Below are 23,590 nucleotides of genomic sequence, written 5' to 3' on the forward strand. Positions count from 1 at the left end.
TGGTTTATAGTTGTTGTAGTAGTCATATATGTTTTAAGTAATCAATTAGCTACCTTTTTCCTCTTATTTTAACTCTTGAATTAAGTTAATTATTGGTAATAATAACTTTTTGTCCTATAGTAAAACACAAAGAATTTATCAGCTATAAATGATAAAATAAGATGCTCATCAATCACAATCATAATAGCATGATAGATGTCAGTTAAATCTTTTTCCACTTCTTCTTATACTCTTTGATCCTGTTCAATTTTCTCATTCTTTTTCTACATTTTCTTCCACTCAATTAATGACAAGACTCTCCATGATTTTTTCATATCACCAATTACATTCTTGTAACCCATAAAAATTAAGTTTCTCTCTTCCACTGTTAATTCAATATCAAGCTTTGTCATTTTTTTCATTGCATCCACCATTTCATTCTAGCGTCTAGCTTGCTCAATGAGACTAGTAACATAGATGAAGTTCTCACAATCTTTTGATGAATTCTTGTTCATTATCTCTTTATCTCTCTCTCTCTAATCCAAGATACCTAAATCAATCACAAAATAACATAAATAATTTTTCCCCTCTTATGTAAATCACAAAATCAAGGTTATTGTTTATGGACAAAAACACCAATTAGGTTGCTCCAAATCTGGTCTCCATTGATCATATTATATAACATTATGTTGTGAATGTTCCAACAAAATTTAAGCTCAATTAGATCACATACAACCTTAATCAAAGTGTTTGATAAAATTGGATGAATATTCTAAATCACCATTTTGAGAAGTTGTGAATTTTCCAGATGTCTCTATTATTTTTAGAAAATCATTCACAAACACAATATATTCTTATTAATACATCAAAGAAAAAAATGATTCTATATGTTAGTTTTTTTTTCCTAGAGGACTAAAGGACTTCAAAAAAGGAAAAAATCAGATAATAATAAGGAAAAAAATAAAGGTTCAAGGATTTTATAAATCTAGTTATGAATCTATATTTTCAATAAAAAAATATTCTTTTGATTTTCTTGTTGAGATAATGAGAAGTGTATAACACACACACACACAATACTAAATAAGATAACTTAGGAAATAATTATATAGGAAATCTAAAACCTAATAATTAGGAAATTAACTCTATATCCCCATACAAAAAATGAAAATATCTCAACATTTTGTCTCATTTATTTATACAAGTGGATAATGTTGTAATACCATAAACATATTTAATACAATTAAATAAAACACAAGCATAAATAGTTTACTGGATAACGCTTTTTGTAAAGCATATTTGAATCTCAATAATATTAGTTTATTTGATTATTATGTAACAAAAAATGACTACCCATTGTATAACTCAAGGCTCGACAAACCTTTTCAATATAGTAAAAAAAACATATAATTAATGTTAATGCAATTTCTCTTTCCTTATCATTATCCTTTTTTTTTTTTGCAAATAATTACAGAATTACAATAGTCAATGTGTCGTTAGGTATGGACAAAAATAAATGGTTAATGGGGTGATGATTTGTAGGCCTCTTAAGAAAGTTGACTGGCCTCCTCCATAATGGGCTGTTGAGCTTGGAGGTCGAGCAATTGAATATGACTATTAAATTTGGACTTCTCAAATACTTGTACAACAAGTCCTTTAATAGGATCAAAAGACCTGTTAATACTTAAGTTAGTATCAATAAAGGTGGAGGGAAATTTATGGTGTTGTGAAGTGTATGAAAGAGATATTCTAAAATTCTTCATCTCCCCAACCTTGTGAGTTTTTGGTTTTGTATATATGTGTTATCGCAGGGATTTATTTTTACATGCTCTTTATTTTGTTAGTTATAATTACTCCTTAATGTGATTATTCATGAAAGGGGATCAAAAACCTTTAATGCCTCCCTCTATTTTCATGGAAGGGGAAATGCCACATGTCATCCATGCACTAGAAAGGGTTTTTATTTTAACATAAATCATCAAGGGTCTGGGAATATAAATCTTGAGCCTATAATGTGACTACCAATTCTAATATATGACTTCTAAGCCTAAGTAGGCAAACATATACGCTAGGAGCTATCATATTGTTGCATGTGTTTTTACTTCGAGAATGAGCCTGGCTATGCTTTCTTAGATGGCGTATAGGCCTGCTTTTTTTATTCACCTCCCAAAACTTGTTTTTCATGGCCTATTGATCAAATTTAGTAAATATGCAAATCTTGCACATTTCAAGGCCTTTAAGGCACAACCCTTTCACTTTCCTTATATCTAAAACCTTCATAAGTGGAGCAATAGGAAGGTTTGATTAATAAATATTTATTTGGTTCCTAATATTCATCTTTTATCTTGTTTGATAGGTAATGATGATCCAAAGTGTGTGATTTTAGGGGTAAATAGCATCAAGCTTTGGGAGATAAGTCATTATAATACATTTAAGAATTTCAAACTTATCCACGATGTTTCACCATGTATCTTTTTGATAATTTTGTTAAAAAAAAAGGTGTTACAATTTATATAATAAGGTATATGTCTTTATATAATACCTTTAAGTGTTGTCCCTTATTACTTTACTTGTTTAGCCATTTTTCTTTCCATTTCCAAGGATTTATTATCATAATAAAGGGTATAGGCCATTCATTTTGTTGGTTCTGAGTAGGTTAGTTTCACTTATTTTACCTCTTTATCATAATATTTGATTGAGTCATCATAAATGTAGGAGTCCTATTTGGGCTTCACCATGACAAACTAAGGAAAAACTCGAGGATCTATACCCTATTTATGTTACCATAAATGAGTTGGCTAAGATATCATGTAAGATCAAGAATGAGTATGTAGCCTAGATCTAAAAGAGTATTACAAGGATAAGAAAATAAACTAAAAGTGCCAACTGTAGGGGACATAAGATAACAATCCCCATATATATATGTTAAAATTTAGGTATCAGTTCTCTCTCTTAGGTTTTGTTAAGATGTTTTTATATATATATAATTTATGCATGAGTTAGTTACACCTAAATGAGTAGATCGTCCTGGTGGCTTTCAAAAGTTAATAAGACAGTTAAGGGAGGTACTTTTTTTAAGTGTCTTTCATTATTGTTAGTCTATATCAGAATGTGTTGATAGAGGCCATGAGTTGGCATAGTTTTATATTTTCTCCTATAGTCCTAAAAGTTTTCTATATGAAATTGTTTTAAAGGAAAACTAACCATGTAAAAGGCTAAAAGGGAGAAGCAGTATGTTGTAAATTCTTATAGAGAGGCCATTTAGGATATGAGGATGTTCCTCGTCTTAGAAGACACCTTAGGGAAAATGTAACCAAATGCCAAGCTTAGCAATACTAAGACAACTTTATATGAGTAATTGGCCCAAAACATAATCAAGTGCATTATCAACTTTCTAGCCTAGGTATTTTTATTGGAGGGATGCAAATAGGGTATATAGGAAAAACTCACCATGTATACAATTATGTAAAGGATCACATGCATTATCTCCCATATATCATTTATTATATGTATATAAATTAGACTCTATTAGGCATATTAGGGACCCAACATCAAATGAGAGGTGGCTCAAAAGATTCATCTTTTGATTTTTTTTTAGTCTACTAAAAAGTCCAATATAGAACCAGTAAGCTTATAGGCTGGAGAAACCTTAGAGATAATTACAGTTCTTTTAAACTAAGAGTGATCACTGAGGATGTTATAAAAGGAACCTTTTAAAAAATAGATTTATCCCGAGCTCTCTCCTAGGCAGCTTCCCAAAATAGGTGTTTGTTTGGTTTTTGAGAAGGAATTCTGACTAAACCCTAATGAGGGTGAATAATGATCTTATACCCATGGCACTACCAAACTCTACAACCATGCTTCAATTATCAAGATATTTATTTTACCCTCTCATTTGTTTACCAAGGAGAATATGGGAGGAGGCTAATCTGATTAGAACAAATGTTATGGGTATTTAAGTTATGTGTACCTATAGGATGACCTCTAAAGATTGGGTTTTACTTCTAGTATGGATTGTACCTTGAGAGATTCTTGTTAGGAGTTGTAATCAAGGAATAATATTAGAGGATAAGTGTAAAAATAAGTAATATGGCCTATGTATGTATTGAAAAAATACATTCTAGGAAAAAAAAAGTCTTGGATGTTGTTAGAGATGAGTAGAATAGAGACCTGAAGAAGGATCCCTAATATTTTTGAAAAAAATATTTACAGAGACTTGGAGAAAGATACTAGATCCTTTTAGAGAAAGATGGTCCGAGAGACTTGAAGAAAGATCTTTGATCCTTTTAAAGATATATGATCATAAAGACTTGGAGAGTGATCCCTAATATTTTGTTTTTACCTTGGGATTGAGTTTGGTCATGCTTCTCAGATGGAACATGAGCTAACCTCTCTTGTTCAGACTTTCAAAACTTTACTTGAGTTTATTGACCAAACTTAATAAATATATGAATCTTGCATGTTCCAAGACTCTTAAGGCTAAAGCCCTTTAATAGTCCCTAGCTAAAGATGGCAATTACATTAGTTCACAAAATCTTCAAGTCAATTGAGATAAATATATCCATTAGCCAAATATATAGACAAGTTTATTATTGTTAAATTTTATGTGTACTTATAAAATTAAATGAAGGGTAACAATTTACAGATGCTAATTAATGCAACTACTTTTTTTTTCATAATCCTACTAGGATTTCTTGATTTAACTTCTCACCAAGTCAATCAAAAAAAATCATTGCTAACTGATTTTAAATCCACACTTTATCTATTCAAATTCTCATTCAAAGATGTTCATCATTTTATAGTTTTTTGTTGTTTAGGATGAGATTGTTTTAGTTGTACAAGAAAGTTTTGAATGCTTGCTAACCATTAAATCCAAAATCCAAAACCATATTTAATGTAACAATTGTTCTTTTACATTTATAAAATTACATTAATGCATTTCATCATATTTTGAACAAGTAAAATTGTAATAACTCTTGGAAGTAACATAAATAATTCATTCAATAGTAGAAAACATGCATATATATAGAAACCCTCTTCACAATTCTAAAAAAAATTGGTCATAGTCACCAAATAAAAAATATTGTCACTATTTAAGTCCAATATAATAATAGAGGAGTAGTGAGAGTATTTTTTAATTGGTGTCTAAAACTAAAATGGAGGACCAATCACATACTAATCACGTATGCATAAAATTATCCAAGAAAGTAGATGTACACAACTCAATAGACAAGTCAAATATGTAAGCATGTGAAAATGAATTTGGTATTCTTCTTTTATCATCCTTACAAGTGACATGTTGGTTAGTTCATAATTGTAGGTGGTGCTGTGAAATTATTATAATTCTACTGATGTTATTATTACTATGTATAAAATCCAAAGATGGAGAGTGGATAGAAAAGATGACCTTTTACTTCGGGTGTGTTTGAGATTGTGGTAGCGGTGATGGTTTAAAGTGTTTTTCACTTCGAAATGCATCAAAATAAAAAAAATTTTTATTTTTTAAAAATTATTTTTGATATCAGCACATCAAAACGATCCAAAAACATTAAAAAATTATTTTAAGAAAAAAAATTTAAAATTTTGAAGGAACGTGGTTTGCACCGTGTTCCCAAACACTCCCTTTATCATCATCATCATCATTATCCATTTGCATAATCCACTTTTATTTCGACCAAATATTTGTTCCATCTCCAACAACCTGCATTTCCACATGTCTTCTTAAGTCTTAATATGTTGTTTATATGAACTTGATTGAAAGGATTTTCATTTTTGTAATGCATTTTACCATCCAATTCATTTGACTTTTATCATATGGGTTTATTACCTGATTTGAAGTGACTAAGGTAGGTTTGTTTCCTGGAAAATATAAAAGAGAAAAGAATATCTAAAATGGTTACCCTGCAAGATAAGAAGAAAAAAAAAACCTAAAAATGAGTAAGTTTAGTTTATCATAACAAGAGGATTCTAAACAAATTATATGTTCAAGAAAAGTTTAGAGTTCATATATTTTGAAACTACAAGCATGTAATTCTATATATCATGGCAAATTTGTAAACAATTTTAAACATATTAAGCACGTAACATGCATATTATGCATATATTCAATATATCACATGAGACTAAAATACAATCTTAATATGTATACTAGTGTATTAAATTAGACAAAATGAAAAAGGGTTACTTATTTGTTGAAGCACTCTAAAATTGATAAGATATTATTGTTGTCAAGAATGAATCATTGGTACAAAAGATGTTTATAATAAGTCTCTCAAGATTTCAACAACATCACCTTATATATATGCACTTTTAAACAAGGTCTATGAACCAAATATAATGCACCTCAAGTATCTCTCAATAAGACCAAATCTAAACTCTAGATTAAAAGGAGAAACAAAACTCACAACTAAGGAGAAGATTAAAAAACTAAAGAGAGGAAGAATGTATAAAATTTAGAAAAACAATTTAGAAAACCTTTCTCAAAACTCCTTTTTAGAGTGAATTTTGGAACAAAAAATGATATGAATTAATTCTGATTAGTACGACATTAAATTCCCTCCATAATCAGCTTTCATTTCCCGTCATAAAACTAGAATTAAACCTAATAATTTTGTTTTTAAAAAACTGCAAAAACTATCTAGGTTATGAATAATCAATTCTAAAAAAAACTAAAAAAGTTGATTAAACTTAAAGTTATGACGGGAAATCAAAATTAAATTGGTAAAAAAAGAATCTTCTATAACCTAAAAAATTATTTTACAGTAAACCTAAAGTTAAGCCTAGGCCCAGGCTTAGCCCAAAGCCCAAGCACTAGCCAGGTTGGGTTAGGCCATGCACATGTGTTTTTGTGAGTTTAAACCAAAAGCTTACACTGTTGAGGTCATCTCTCATCTAAAATATCGAGTGCCCTATCATAACCCAATTTTGACCCCTATTTCCAAATTATTCTTTTAAAATCCAAAAAAAAGCAAAAAAAAAAAAGAATAAATATGTTTTTAGCCATTTGTGTGCCCATTTTGTAATTTTTTACGATTTTTCTCTCTTGTTGATGTCTTTTAAAAAAACAAAATGAAATATGAAAAAAAATGAAATATGAAAAATGAAAAATTAAATTAAAGAAAGAAGATTGATGGTTGAAAATCAAAACTAGAAAAAAAGAGATTGAAGTGAAATTTGGTTACTTTTGACTTATCTATTCTAAATGATTAGTGTTTCATCTTCTGTCAAGTTGATTTATTTGTGTTAAATAATGTGTTGTTTTGGTTTATTTATGGCGAATTATTTGTGCAATGTTATCAATCTTACAAGTGGATGTTTTGATTTTTATATGTGAAAGTTTTGATTTTTATGCAATGATGTTTTTATGTGCAATATCGTTGATTTTATATTCAAAATCTTAAACTAATAAAAACTCATGTTTTAGGGATTAACATCAAAATGTCTCTTTCAGAAACTTAAATCGGTGAAATCTTGTATTTTAAGGATTAATTTCAAATACTTTTTTGTTCAAAATCCTAAATCAATAAAATCTTTTATTTTAGGAATTAACATCAATTTTTTTTTGTTAAAAGGTCTAAATTGATGAAATCTACTATTTTTATGGATTAACATCAAATCTATCAACAATTTCCCTATTATCAGGGATCGATATCCTTTTTTAAATGAAATAAAATAATTTCAAAAAATAATTCAGATAATTTATAGAATATAATTTAGGTGAAAACATATAGCAAATGTAACTTTTCTTTGAAAGGATGAGTAAGAGTGACATCGATCTTTCCTTAAAAATAACCAACCCCTTACCTAAATCTTTGAAACTATTGCTTGTTTTAGGATTTCTAATTTTTTTTAATTACTAGGTGATGACTTCTTTTTTCCCAATATTTTCCTTTTATTTCAAAGACTCTTGTATTTGTCATGGTGTGACATGCTACTAAATAAACCACTAGGAAAGCTTGTTTCTTTCCTACGAGGGATAGGATTTTTTTTAGAGTTATGGGTTTCTCCAAAATATATCAACCAAAAGTTGTTTAAGATCAATTTCATTTTCATCTACAATTTATATAAATCATGTTAGTATTTCATGTTAAAGAGCTAACGTTGAAGATTAAATTCCAACAAGGTTTTAGCCCCAAATTTGTATATTAACCATGTTTTAAACAATGTTCCAATAATCCCCCAAATGAAAAAAAAAAAATTGATCAGTTTAAAAATGACTCAAAGATTCATAAAGAGATACTAGTTTAATGGATCATTATATATATATGAAACTTTTGGCTTTGAACTTTCCTTGGTGAAATACTATTGAATTTATTTGGCTAAACAGTAAAATTAATGTCTTGAACTATTTAGTCTTTTGTACATACCAAGAAAATAGTATTCATATGATTATGTGCCTAGAGATTTCCTTTGGTTCTCATTGTTGTGTTCATTTGTTCATGAACAACTCTTGGATTCATGAGTGCTTTAAAGAATTTAGCCTATATCAAAATTATCAAAGAAAAAGCCATATTTTTCACTTATATAGGTGATCTTTCATTAAGAGTATTCTTATATACTTAACTTGGTATATCAATATATGAAAATCATTAAGAGCACAACTCATCTTTTATAATGCTGCAACTAGCACTTATTTCATCATAGAAATAAATAGAAAATTATAATTTTCGAGTGCTATAATTCAAGAAGTAAACACTGCCAAGTGGATTAATTCACTTGGCACTGTTCATGTGAATAGTGACTCTACTGTTCATCGAACCACGTTCGACCTGAAAAAATATTCAATTTTTTTTAATTGTATTTTACTCAAAAACTAGTATTTAATATTATTCAATAACACTACATAAATTGGAAGGAGATCGCATGATAACGTAGCATGTTTAACCAAACACATTAAACTACTTTTTATTCAACCTTAATTTCAAACACAGTTTTAATCAAACATATATAAATGTCAAACCAACCTTAACCAAAAGTACTTTTTATAAAACAATTTTTTTCAAATCACAATCACAAAAGCTATCACAATATTAAACACAAAAATACAAAAGAAATCACTAATTTAGAGATACATAGTTAAGAGAAGTACACCACTCACAAAGGAGATACAAAACTTGATAGGTTGCCAAAAAGACCAAGTCAAAAACTTTAAATTCAAGTTTTACCTAAAAATCTCAACATATGATCTAATTCAACATTATATACTTAGAACAACCCTCCAAGTCTAGAGAAATACCAAAATTATATAATTGATACCCAAATAAATGACATTGACAGAAAAAAAAAAACAAATAATAATTATCACATGTTTTTTACTGATTAAAAACACAAACAAACACTTAAAAAGCTTAAAAATTAAAACAAACATAACTTAATGCCTGACTATGAAGAAGCCTAACATGAACAGGCAAAACAAAAAAGACCCAGATGGCCAGATTCAGAGAAGATCAATTCCAAGATACCATAAAATTAAATTCTCTTGGTTTTGTTGTTTGTCCTACATGCACTACTACTGTATGTTGTTTCCACAAATGGAGGTGAATGGCCTAGCATTATTGAAGTTAGAACATGGTTTTATCGAGAAGTATAACAGGAAGAAGACGAGCCAATGTCACATCCCAGTTCCAAATAGTGATCAAACAAAGTAGGTGATTAGATGTCACATTTTTGTCATTGCCATCTTTTGAAATGAAACCAGTCATTCAGGGCAGGAAAAGAATAAGAACGTTTCAACTTTTTTAGCTGCTGATCAGGATCGTTGTTTGAGGTCACCTGCTTTGACAAATCCAAAGATAATTGATTATATCACATCGATATGGCGTTCAACATTATCTTTAATTTTGGTTCATTGGGTGAAAAAAAAATTGCAGTGCAAATCCGCTATTCACCCTTGACTGCTTGGTCATGAAGATTTAAACTATACGTCATAGACCAGAAGCCGGATTAAAAGAAAGTGTCAAAACTCGAAACAGCCACAACCTTCAATCACATTTCATACAGAAACAAATAGGAATGGCATGATATAGGGGTCAGTCCATATTACCACAACCGCCTGTACCATCACATCCTCACTTGCTCAGATGCTGAATGAGAACATGAGAGGAAAACAGTACGAAAAGAACTGCAAAGACATGCCTTTTGATTGAGGTAAATAGACAGGCAATGAAGGCAAGAAAATAATCATCCAGTTTTCAAATGCAACCTTATCATGGCTAATCAAATTGTTCTACAAGTATTTAACAAATTTCGTGTGTGGTCTGGGTTGAGGCTTTGCAGAATCGAGCTGCTATCAAATCCATTTCTCCGGGGAAATGCTATTTGATGAAGGTAAGAAAGAGGGAATGATCAATTCCATTTCCTCGCTGAAAGGTCTCACCACACATTGACTGATAGTGTTATAACTTACTCGTTGCAACATCAAAATAAGATAGTGTTATAACTGTAGCTCTGATGGCCACTGTAGTACCGAGTCATTTTACTCCCACAGTAGACATGCCCTCGTGAGCTATTGTTAAGAACTCTCATGCTTTTCCTCATCTCGAGGCATGTCCCAGTGGCTATCATTGAGAATTCTCATCCTTTCCCTCATACTGAGACACCATTGCCTCGTTCTGCTTAGGCTTTGATACAAGAATCTCTTCACCAACAAGGGAAAGCATATTTGAACCATCTGTCATACTAGTATGTGTCTGTGACTCGTCATTTGGCTCTCCTGCTGTGCTATCTTGATGGTTCCTGGGCTTCAATTCAACATTCTCTTCGTCAACAAGGGAAACCATATTTAAACCATCTGTCATACCAGTATGTTTACGTGACTCTTTATTTGCCTCTACTGCTGTGGTATTTTGGTCATAGTTCAGAGTTTTGACATCACCATGAACTTGCGTCTGAGAACTAGTCAAAGGAAGAGATGGATTAGCAACACCCAGCCCTTTAGAAAGACAAACATACTTGAAGACAAGTTGTTTGTAATTATTTAGTAGGCCTTCTACATCATTGATTGTTAGATCACCAACACTGGCAAACAAGTATGGGTATTCTCTAAGGACCTGACTTGTCAGATCCTCCTTCAAAAGCAAAGTTGCTCCTTTATTCTCTATATCTGAGAGTGATGAAATCTTTTCCATTGGCGACTCATCTTTGGCATATTGCAGATCCTTACTCATAGATGTCACTTCAGAAGATCTAGATCCAATTGACAAGTCCCTTTCCTTCTTAGAGCTCAAAGCTCGATGTTTGGATTCCATAAGTTCTGCTCTGGAATTGTTTCCTGCATTTTGATCACTTTGAGTAGACAGACCATTCAAATCAGTTGAAAGGCCAGTAAGGTCTCGAGCAAGTTCCATGTTTTTTTCAAATTCAGATTCCTCCATTGAAAGTGATTTTGCATCAATGTTTGAGATGAAAGACTCTGCAGAGAGAATGTTCGTAAGAAAATAGGCTGCTTCTCCAACTAGTCGAGATTGACACCTGTACCGTTGAATATACAACAAATTCGAGTGCAGTTGTGGGGGATTTGCCTGCATAATTTTGGTGAAGCAGATCAATCTGAGTTGGTAGAGAATAAAATGAAATGTGGATTTAATTTTTTAATTGAGCAAACCAAAGACGAGACTATAAGGATTAAAAGCCTTTTGGGTTGCTTGAGAATAGTATTGAATTTCATCCACTAATGTTTTCAGGCATGGTTCTAATGCAAAAATGCAGGCTTTCAAGAGTCAAAAGGACAATATCTGCATAATGAGAATTTACTTTAACAGAATTGATCTGATAATCTATGATTCTTTAGTTTGATTTTTATAAGAGAGTTCTAGAAAAAAAAGATCGCAACAAATTAGGGCAGTAAAGATCAAAATGTTATGAGGCAGATTAAATGATCAACAGAAGAGGAACTACATCAACTTGTGTCCACACAATTAATCTATTGATGTGCATAGGAAATTTTATTAATTACACAAATGAACTCTTCACAAGCATGTAAAGTTTTGATTTGCATTCAAATTTGAATCAAATGTTTAAGAAACTTGGAGGGTCGAAACCCAGAGATCATAAGCATTTTGAATCAGAACTTGCCATGAAAACCTCAAATCTAGTCCAGTAAATTCCTCTAGAAATGCTAATTAAAACACAGCAATCAACTTTAACCAATGATGATTATGATTGAGTGAACAGTTAATTCAGAACAAATAATTTCCTTTGGTATGGAAGCAAAATTCAGAACAATTTCAAATTTAATGCCAAGTAAATCTAATTATTACAATTGTTTATCTCACCTTTATAGTGACATAAATCAAAACAGGAAGAAATTCATCAGCTCCAGGAGGATTCTCATTTGAAGCCATTGAGGCATTGAACAGTAAATTATTTATGACTTTGCAACAATTGAGGATACACACAAGCTTGTCTCTTGGTGCTCTGTATAAGTTAACCTTTTGCAGCTCTTTTTGGGCAAGCTGCCAACATAAACATAAAGAAATGAATAAGGCAAAGCTGAAGATAATTGAGATATGATCCAGGAATATAGTTGGTTACTACCACCCAATGGAAATCCCCCCCCCCCCAAGTAATAAGTTCACTTAGCCAAAAGAGAATGATTTGGTTGCCACAACTCATAGCTATAAAGAGATTTAAAAGGTGCGTATTACATAAGTGTAAAAAACAGTTGTATACAGTAGTATCTAATAAACATTACCAGTCAACTTTGTTATTCTGATTATTCAATTAGTCTGACAGCAAGCAAACACAGATTGATAAAATTCTTTGATTTGACAAAAAATAAATGGAAAACAGGGTGGTGTGAACATCATATTAATAAGACGGATTATAGGGAAAAAAAAGATGAATCCCAAAATTGAAACAGCAGATGATTGATAAAAGTCATGGCCAGTTGTTAACAGTTGTTTTTCATTAATATGAACAGTTTCAGATGCCCTGTACACCTTGTAAATTGATATATTTGTGAGAGTATTTCATGCTTTAGTTATCTGAGATAAATAATTGACTACTACCGTTAAGGACAATATATGGATCATGCCTTCTTAGCAAGCAAACACAACAAAAATATTTGGAGTTACTTTCAGATCACAAGGTATAACAAGATTGGATCCATCTACAGGCTGTTCTTCAACCTGTATATGATTGAATTTGACACTCACAAGGGCAATGCAGTACATTGGTAATCCTAGCAATGAGGAAAGAAAAAAGAAGTCACCTCCATTTTGCACGATTCTGTATATTGAAAAAGACATGTCTTCCATTGTTATATTAATGTCAAAAAAAAAGAGTGGACAGGGCAGGCTTAACAGCAATGCATCATACATGCAATGTTTTCAACAGAAAAGGTTGCTAACAAGAGGAATTCTGCCTCTTATATAAAGCATAAATTAATGCCACTGGTTTAAGCTGCTGCTGTGTTTCGAATTTGTGGCTGCTTGGAACACATCCATTGTTTCAAACACAGATTTGCAAAATGCACTCTGTGCAAAGGGAAAATAGTATCCATGCCACGAAAAGAAAATCGATGGTTATGGAAAACCATCAACTCACCAGCCATGATGTTTCATTTTGAAAGGCAGGCTTAATATCTAAATTTTCTGGTCGAATGAACTGTTGAATCAAGGATATCTTCTCAGAAAGTTGCTTATCAACTTCCACGTCATCTGGAACTGAAGCAAATACACGGGAAGATAACTTTGTCATAACATACTTCTCAAGTCCCTGTATATTAGAGAAAGCCCAGAAGTAAGAAATGAACATCAATAAGAATTGCCATTCATTAAGCAAGAAGTAATTAGTGTTGTGCCTATGATAAGAAATTTTCCCCTTTTCTTCTTTTTTGGAGGGGTGCTGAACAGGACGTTAGTCTGTTCAAAAAGATCTGGCTAACTTATAAGGAAACATTAATATATCACAGTTTTCATATCATAATGGATTGCCATCAAGGTAAAAGTCAATCAACTCACTTCGCCAGCACTCTCGAGCTCCTCCTCAGAGCAACCAGCCCAAAGCGGATGAGCCTTGAAAGCCGTTTCCATGTTGGCAAGGAACTCCTGCACGAGAGCACTGTCCCTTTCCGGATCAGGAGCATGGTTTGAAAAGGAGACGATAAAGCTGCCATACAGAAGTACCATCGCACAGTCAAACCTTATATTTTAGAGCTTAAACAAATTCATGCAAGCCATTTAGCATTAATACTAATACTTTGGAAGGTAGGCGGGTAGGAAACACAGGAAAACTGCCTTCTCAACTCAATTCCAACAGCTAAGTAGCTTCCTGCATCGTTGCATTCCTAAAAATAGATGGATCCCCGCAAACTCATATAGCCATTGTAACTAAACTCAAGAGACCCACAATGTAGCATTTCGACATGACAAACGGAATTGAGCACCAAAAGAAAACCCACCATTCAAAACTATTATTACCCACCAAAAAACAATTTTCTTTTCCTCCTCGTGGGAATTGCTTTCTATTCTTATTAAGAAAGAACCCAGTCGTTTCTAGGGGTCTAAACTATCGTTTCTACAGTGATGTTAAATACCATCTAGTATCTAGAAAAATTGCATTTTTTTTTAACTCTAAAACTTAAGCTTATTATAGTAATTGCATTTCATGTCTCACAGAAAGAAGAACATCGACAAATAATCGGAATTAAGATATTATGTATAAACAAACAAACAAACAAAATAAAATAAAAAAGACTCGAATACAATCATAAATACTCTATTTATAGATTCTGTGTGTGCTCTGAGCGATTAGAGAGAGAAAGACCTTTTAATGGATTTGACAAAATCGGCGGCGGATGGATGGCGCATCCGTTCTAGGAAGTCGTGCAATCCCAGCGATATGTCCGAGTTTTCCATTTCTCTTCAAATTTCTGTTTCTATTGTCTACCTTCTTATATTTTTACAGCTGATTTTCTTCAATTCTATGAAGAGACTTCAATTCGCATTTGAGGAGGAAGATCAGGAAAAAGACCTCTGTGTTTGTTTGTGAGTGAGGGAGAGAGTTGGGTTAATTGAGTTCACTTCTGGTTGAGAGAGAGTAGCTTATTAACACAGTTCGAAAAACATACGAGCCATCTCCGTGCTATGATGCGGGCCGAATAAAAAATTAAATTCTAAAAAATTAAAACAAAACGAAGACAATGCAGACATTAAGAGCGTGTGATATTAAGCTAAAAGGGAAACATTGTTTCCCAATATTCATTTGTGTTGTGAATTATAATTTGTTATTTTTTTTTATTTTAATCTTTTTTTTATTAATTTTTTTTATTTTATGTTAATGAGGATTTAAAGTTGATAACTTATTTTAATTTTGTTTGTAAGTTTGACATATTAACTTGGATTACTTAATTCACAAGTTTAGTAGATTTATTTATCAAACCTAATATGTTTTATTTTAGTTTTTGTTTTTAAAATTTTTTTTTATTTCGATGTTCTTGAAATTTATGGTATATTTTTTTAAGTTTTTATAAAGTTATCACAATCTCAAATAAATATTTTTTTAGGGTTGGTGCTTGATTTTGAAAGCATCTAATGTTATAATAAAATTAAATGAAAATAATTTACAAAAACAATAAAATTATTAAACTAATTAAAGTTTATGATCCTGGTCGTAGGTTGACCAAGATCAATCCAGTCAATCATCATCTTAATATATATATATATATATATATATATATATATATAATATCGTCTTAAAGTTTTTTTAAAAATTGTGTTATATTTTTACTAATTATTCAAATTATTTTTAAATTTATTAAATTATATAATTTATTTTGGATCAATTTTTACACGAAGTAATTTAAAATTCTGTAAAGAGCTCAGTTGAATTTAACACACCCACACAGTCACACACTGACGTTACCATTAAAAAACAAGGCAGTGATTTCATAGCAAACTCATTTAACATTTATATATACCTAAGAATAAAAACCCCATCAACTTCTCGGATACGAATTGTGCAATTATTAGCGATGAAGATGTTGCTTTTCATGTTCAACTAACAAAGTTCTTAAAAGGAAACCTCATCTACATAAACCATATCCGCGTTGATAGAAGAAAGCTTCGGTTTTTTTTTAGATTTTTTTTTGTTTTGGTTTGGTTTTTTTTGTTTTAGATTTACAAAATCAAAACCGAACCGAACAGGCAGGTTTTTTTTAAATTCTAATCGATTTTTTTCATGGTTTGATTTTTTTAGTTTTTTTTTTCTTGGTTTTTTGATTTTTTTACTCATCCCTTCAAAAAACACCTAAAAAGCCAACAAATAAAAGGTCACATAGAATTAAGCATCTAAAACAAATTGGTATAGAGATGAAAGATAGGCACGAAGGGGAACAATTAGAAGAAAGTCTCAACTCTATCGATGCACATTCAAGATGTAACAGCTATAAATCATCTTCATATGATTACATGTTTGGAATGTTAATGCAACGCAGTAGTTTATGCTTCATGAAATTAACTAAAAATCAAAAAATATATGGTTAATTTGTTGGAATGTTTGTTTTTGTATTTTAAAAGTGTTTTTGAAAAAATTTAAATTTATTTATTTATTTATTTTACTTTAAATTAATGTGTTTGTTGGAATGTGCATTAATTTATAACTCATTTATCACAATTCAAATAAAATATTCAATTTCGATAATTAATCCCAAGATTCAATGCAATTCTAATTTATTTAATTTTAACATATTTGATGTTCTTTACCTACTTTGTTGCATGAAATATTTTTCTAATTGTATCAATTCATAGCTAATTTATCACAATTTAAAAAACAAATACTCAATTATGGAAATTCTTTTCAAAATTCAATGCAAAACCTAATTAATCTAATTTCAACATGATTGATGTTATTTACATACTCAATTGTATGAAAGCATTCATAATTGTGTTAATTCATAGCTAATTTATCACAATTCAAACAAATCCTTAACTAAGACAATTAATCTTAAAATTCAATGCAAACTCTAATTAATTTAATTTCTACCTAATTGATGTTATTTACATCATCAGTTGCATGCAATCATATCTAACTACATCAATTGCTTCGCATCTACTAGTTCTTCATTCTCTTTTTGGTTAGCAAAGCTGATCTTGGGGTCTTTATAACAAATAAGCATCTCTTCCTCAATTGATGTTATTTTATCCTTTAAAATTAAATTTTGTTTTTTTATATATGTTTTTTATTCTATTGGATTATCTTGTCTGCATGATATTACACGTGAGTTTTGACAACCTTACTTGGTTATGCTGGTGCTTTGTTTTTTAATAATTTTTTTCATTAATTTTTTTCTCGATTTCATCATTCTACAGTTTGATTCCTAGAGTTTAACGATCATTATTTTTTTAGTTTTCTTTTTATTATGTCGACTTGTTGATTTTTTTTGTTTTTTAAAATACAATGATAACGCTTTAGCATCGTTTTCTTACGCGGCAAAGAAATTGATCCGGCTCACAGCAAAGTACGGGTCATCAATCTAGTAAAAGCTAAAACAAGAGGGTGGAGACACTGTAAATAGTAAGTGAATACGTTATTCAATGGAACAATATTTTTATGGTTTTGCTTTTCCCATCAAAAAACTAAAACTAGTTATTAGAGACACTAAGGTCTTATCACAATACCCATTAATCATTACCAAAAATGACCGGAGATAAATAAAAAAAAAATATTCATTTTAAAGACAATGAAATAACCAAAATGCACTTTAAAGTAAAATTTTTTAAAATGATGTCAAGGGGCTTTTCGTGTTTTCAGAATGATTTTTTCAATATTATCAAGTTAGCTGGGAGGAAATTTAGTATTTGAATAAATATAAAAATTAATAAGAAAATAAGAAAAACATAGTAAAATGACCAAAATACCATTCAAAGCAAAAAATTTAAAAGTAGTCAAGGGGCTTTTTTTGTATTTTCATTATGAGTTTTTCATTATTATCAGATCAACTAAAGAGAAATTTGGTATTTGAATAATATAAAACAAAAAATAAAAATAAAAAGTGGCATGTGCCATTGTGTGGGAGACGCATACGGTAGGCGTGTAAGGCGCCTCCTAGTGGTTAAAATCCCCTTTTCTTCGTATCGTTGGAAGCATTGATATGTCTTTTTTCTTGTAGGGCAACGCATGTGGTTAGTGGTGACATGATTTATCATTGGTAACACTTTTTTTTCCCTTCTATTTCTCTCTCTCCCCCCTCCACGTGAAATTTGTGTTTACCATGCAAGATTTTAGAGTTGTCATTTGATTTATGGGTATTGCCACTTAAGTCTTTATTCTTGTGATTTTTAATTTTTTTGTTCTTTTGTGAAATTTTGATTTGTTTTCAATTTCATCATTCAATCTTAATTTGGGATATGTTATTTTTTTAATTTGATGTTTATTTTTTTTTCTTTTGTTGAAATGGTTTTTCTTTTCAATTTAATCTTTCAATAAAAATTCTGCTTTGTTTTTTATTTCATTTTTTATCGTTATTTCTTTATTGATTTAATTTTTTTTAATTCTTTTGTTAAATTAATTTTTAATTTTAATTTCACTCTTTAAAAAAAATAAAATTTATTTTGCATTTTGATTTTGATTCTCATTCTTTTAATTGTTATTTTTTTTATTTTAAATGATTTTATATAATTGAATATTTTTTTCAATTTCATCTTTCAACATTTGATTGATTGAGAATTTAGTTTCATGGTTTTTCTAGATAGAGTGTTTTCAATTTAATGATTCAAGACACGGGTTTAAAAAGTTAAAGCAGGTTGACATTGTTTTTTTTTTACTTATTTTTTTTTCTACTTTCATCATTCGACATTGGTTTTTTAAAAAATAAAGAAGAAAATTGGCTTTGTTATTTTCTTTGTTTCTATTGGGTTATCCCGATCTCATAATTTGGGTCATGGGTTTGACAGAATAACTCGGGTTTGCTCGACCTTAATTACCAGGATTATAGGTTTGTTATGCTAACTTAAGTTGATCCTGATTAATTTTTTTAGATTTTTTTTATCCAATTTTATCCTTATCTATTTAATGAGCTAGAAATTAAGTTGTATTGTTTATTGTCTTCGGGGAAAAAAAAAAACCTTAGATTATAATGATTACTTTTTTAATTTGATTTATTTATTATGTAATTTTTTTTTTTTGTAATTTCGTGTTTGTGGCTACAAACATCATTTTTACAAAAGAAAAAAAAAACTTACCACGCGACCTATCATGGGTCCACACCTGTCAAAAACTGAAATCGGAAAATGCTGGCTTACTAATTTGATATTAATGTTTAACATGAAGTCCAAACTGCGTTAATTTTGCTGCTAATGCAACCAGACCACAAAATGGGAACGACCGTCCCCTCCCCCTCCCCTCCCCTCCCCTCCCCTCCCCTGCTCGAAATTCATAATGCATATAAATGGCTTTGCCATAAAGTTCAATGTCGAGCTCTGAATCTGCCAAAATCTGGAAATATAAAGCCATCATAACCGGAGACTAGAAATCGATCATTAAAATTGAATGTTGAAATTTCCATTTAAGACAATAAGAATCTGCATTATCATTCATAAGCAGTGCCATCTTTTCCCCATTTTTCCAACTAAACAAAGGTGTTGCCAGTCCAATGAAGCTAATGCTGCTCAAGAAAACTCGTGCTGGAATGCAACACCGACTCGCCAGCTTGTGTGTGTATCTATCTATCTCATAAATTGCATTGAACTATCTGTTCTCCTTTTTGCCTCCAACGAAGTGATTCTACTCCTTAGTCCTATCTGAAAGTATAATGTTGGGGTGTACATACATTGTATCCTGCCAAAACTACGAAAAAAGCTAGAAGATCTGCACAACACAATCTTCCAAAACCCATTTCCATGCAATTAAGTAACAGTTTTGATTGAAAGGTTCTACAGAAATATCCACTCCAAAGGTCTTGCTCCAGCACTCTTCAAATGGGCGTCATTCAGAAGTTGAAGAAGGTATATGTTCAGAATTTGGTGAACTGTACAGTATCTATGGGGACTGCCTTCCACATCTCAACTCTGCATCCTGCCTTCTCAGTAACCACAATTGAATAACTCCATAATCTTTGATTGCCAACAAATACAATTCAACCTAATTTTAAAAGAGATCACTCCATACAGATTCATCTCCTTCACCACATTTTTCATGAACAAATTTGATCTTCTCCACGGATTTGCAGATTCCACTGCAGCTCCAGTCAAAAGATGCAATGCACACGTTGCCAGCCAGTGCCTTCCACTCGCAGTCTGAAGTGGCAGAGTTAAAACACAAGTAACAAGCTTGAAATGGGGAAGAAGAGTAGAACCATATAAATGCCTAGTTGTCCCAGACATGCCATTTGCGAGATTAAATTAAAACCAATATTCAAGCTCGTAACAATCTTAAGCATGAAACATATTTCATTCTTCTTTTTACTTATTAAATCCCTGCCTGTGATGCAATTTAGAGCAACATATGCTGTTCATACTGATATTTTGAGAGCAATACCTGGTGGTGTCCCACAGCACATGTTGCGGTCATCAATGAGCTCAACCTCAAGACCAATAAACCATGCACCAAGAGACACGTCTTCATTAGCATACTTATGCAATATGGGCCTGCAGTAACAATCAGCATCACAACATAAACTGTCTTGAAAAACACCCAAAAAAAAAACTGAAATTAATTTTCAAAAAAATTAGCAAAAATAGAGCTCCACAATCCATATGTGGCATCCCAGCAGGTGAATCAGCCAACCAAATTCCTAATTGAAAATTCCTAGCCTCACTGGTTAATGGAGATATAAGTGGCCAGTTCTTTTGAGATAGCATATATCTGCCCAGTTGCGTGTCGGAAGTAGTTGTTCCCCTCGACTCCAAATTTCCAATACTCTGGTTCATGATACTTGGCATTCCTAACGAATAGAAAGGAAATTCAAGATATATGTAACACTAATAACACCAATTTGTAGAGACAAAAAGATAATTAAAATCAATATTCTCATCATTATAGAGAGGGCCTAAAAGAATTACCTTTGGGAAAGAACAGGTCCAGATTTCATACATCCAATGTACACCCTGGGCTTTGATCGATGGCGAGCAAGTGTGGAAGCTAGCACACCTACAGAAGAAAGAAGGGTGTGGATCATCTCAGGTAGTGGGGAATATTTTATAGAATCTATGTTTACAAGGATGCTAAGAGCCAGTGCGTACCCAGATTAACATGAACATCATCATCCACCTTGACATAAAACTCTGCATCCCACTTTGCAACTGCTGTGGAAAAGAAATTTTTTGTTTTTGCAGACAATTCATGGTATCCTTCAACATGCTCCTATAAAATTTAAAATAATGAGAACCAATTCCTGACATGGTATATTGTATCTTTCAAGATACAGAAAAAAGCATCATGGTTTTCTTACCAGCCTAAGGAAATCCTTATGCTGAGCATCTTCTGAATCAATGGCTCTGTCTAAAATGCTGTTTGCACTGAAACAAATACATGCAGATGTCATCAAGGTCAATTCCAATTCAATACAATATAGAAATTTGTGCAGATATATATAGTAAGATACAACCTCATGTCAAGTCAACTTATGATGTTTATATTAGTCCGAGTATTCTAATGCAGCAATTTCAGGATCAACGACTTGCAATTGCAAGTTATATTGCTGGATACTGCCATTCAACACACTACAGAAAACCACACAGACAGGAAAAGAGAGGAATGAGGAGGGAGAGGGGAAGGTGGCAAAGGGCAATCCCTACTTCCCTCATCCTCGGAGTCTAACCTTTAGCTAAAACCAAGCTCTCTAACATTGACCATCCATCTGTTCCAGAAGAAGGATTATATCTGAGGGATTACGTGTTGGTAAATAACTAACATTGCACAAAGATGTATCTCTTCAAAAATACCACCTGACAGCATAAATATAAGAACCATTGCAGAGAGTGGTTAATTACTGGCATGGGCAACACAAAGCCTTGATGTAAGAGAAATTATGCAATTAAAACAGTCAGGGCTCATGGTCGCTCTGTATTTAATTGCATGTATCCCTCCTTTTCCACATGAAATGGTCATGGATGAGAATGATGATAGAGTATCATCATTAAGTCTAGCTACAGAAAATAACCACCCCACATGCAACATGAAGATTCAGCAAAAATGTGTTCATACATTAGAAATTGCCTCTTGGAATAGAGGCTGATGCACTCATGAACTATATATGTTAAATGAAGGCAGTAGTTTCACATGCTTAACAAGATCAAGTCTTCTAACCTACAGCCAATAAAATTCTCTCCTACAGATGGTGTCAAAGGAACATACAGAAACTTCTCAGACTTGCACAATAAATGATTAAAGGGGGCAAAAGACTATAAAACTAATTCACCTTTGGCCAATCATGAAGCGGACAATAATACCCTTCTCACGCTCCAGTTGCATAAGCTTCTTCCCTAATAAAATAACAAAACAATTTGCAAAATTACTAAAACGATCAAGCTAAAACACCCAGTTTTTCATAAACAAACAAGAAATGCACCGAAGACAGTTAAAACCTTGAGGCATCCAAGTCTCTCTAACTGAATCACGTCTCTTTCTACTACTAAAAGCAGTATTGATCCCAATAACCATGAAAACTTTCTGCTTTGCCGATCCGTCGCGAGACAAGGTTGACACAGCAGCAGAGCTATCCAGGCTCATCTCTTGAGAACTCCTAGATGCTGCTAATTGCATTTGAAGCATCGCAACTGACTTATCTAATGATCTGGAAGGCATCCAATAATTCCACAAAAGTGAAACCGATGTTAACAACGATGAAAAAGTCAAAATAAAAAAGGCTAACTTAAGGTCAGTGAAAGAAACACTAACTGAATTGCTTCATGAGTTTTCAACACTTCGTCCATTGCATCGTTATTATGCGAAAGATTCTTTAAAAAGAAAAAGAAAAAAAAAAAGCGATGACTTTAGAACCAAAAAGAAAAGAAAAAGGTCAATCAAAAAGGTGGGCAAACTAATTTTGATGAATTGTGATAGAAAAGATATAAATAATAATAATAATTAATTAATTAATTAAAAACCTTGTTAGTTGTGGAATCGTCATTGATGACTTGCAATACTTGTTCATGTCGACGCTGGGATAGGAGCTGCTGACCGTTGGGTTCAGCTGAGGAATCCCATAATCTGCACACACACACACACAAACCCGATTCGAATGAACAGATTTGACGTCAATATAAGAAAAAATAAAGGTCGAAAATGGAGGGGGAAAGAAAAAAGATAAAAGAAGAAATGAAGAGGGAGGGTGCACCTGTTAGAGAAGAGAGTTCCAATAGCGAAGCAAAATACACAGAGAAACAGAATCCATTTTACAGATGCTTTGGTAGTGACTCGGCCCTTCATTGTTGTTGTGAGAGAACTGAATAATTCACCATAACAGAAATTAAATTTCTAATGCCACCCTTCTTGTTGTCTTTCTATCATGTTCTTAGCAGACTGGAAGGAAAAAAAAACCAAGACAGAGAATTTTTTTTTTTTTTCTTTTAGTTTTATTACATGTTTGGTGAAATTATGCCCTTTGACCGTCAAACGTTAGGCATAGATGTGCCACTTTTTGTCGTGTTGGTCAGAGGATGGATCTCTCTCACGT

At 31.8% G+C, this 23,590-nt stretch overlaps 2 protein-coding genes across 3 annotated transcripts; both read right to left on the bottom strand.

The window, feature by feature from the left end:
* Positions 1-10,089: 10,089 nt before the first annotated feature.
* On the bottom strand, positions 10,090-15,060 carry LOC133695131 (vacuolar protein sorting-associated protein 9A-like). Its single transcript, XM_062116959.1, has 5 exons — positions 14,743-15,060; positions 13,938-14,085; positions 13,522-13,692; positions 12,249-12,428; positions 10,090-11,495 (listed from the first exon to the last, which is right to left on the bottom strand). Exons 1-5 carry the CDS (start codon positions 14,832-14,834, stop codon positions 10,536-10,538), a joined length of 1,551 nt encoding a protein of 516 aa, XP_061972943.1. The 5' UTR covers positions 14,835-15,060; the 3' UTR covers positions 10,090-10,535.
* A 4,370-nt stretch (positions 15,061-19,430) lies between these two features.
* Positions 19,431-23,508, bottom strand: LOC133693885 (beta-1,3-galactosyltransferase 7-like). 2 transcript variants are annotated; one of them, XM_062115246.1, is made up of 11 exons: positions 23,252-23,508; positions 23,022-23,124; positions 22,813-22,871; positions 22,500-22,708; positions 22,334-22,397; positions 21,365-21,431; positions 21,156-21,276; positions 20,976-21,063; positions 20,732-20,857; positions 20,452-20,561; positions 19,431-20,210 (listed from the first exon to the last, which is right to left on the bottom strand). In XM_062115246.1, the coding sequence occupies exons 1-11, from the start codon at positions 23,341-23,343 to the stop codon at positions 20,062-20,064; spliced, it is 1,188 nt and encodes a 395-aa protein (XP_061971230.1). In that variant the 5' UTR covers positions 23,344-23,508; the 3' UTR covers positions 19,431-20,061. The 2 variants fall into 2 exon arrangements, with proteins under 2 accessions (XP_061971230.1, XP_061971231.1); XM_062115247.1 differs by lacking the exon at positions 22,813-22,871.
* Positions 23,509-23,590: the final 82 nt, after the last annotated feature.

Source organism: Populus nigra, chromosome 5 (assembly GCF_951802175.1).
Source record: "Populus nigra chromosome 5, ddPopNigr1.1, whole genome shotgun sequence".
Lineage (NCBI taxonomy): Eukaryota > Viridiplantae > Streptophyta > Magnoliopsida > Malpighiales > Salicaceae > Populus > Populus nigra.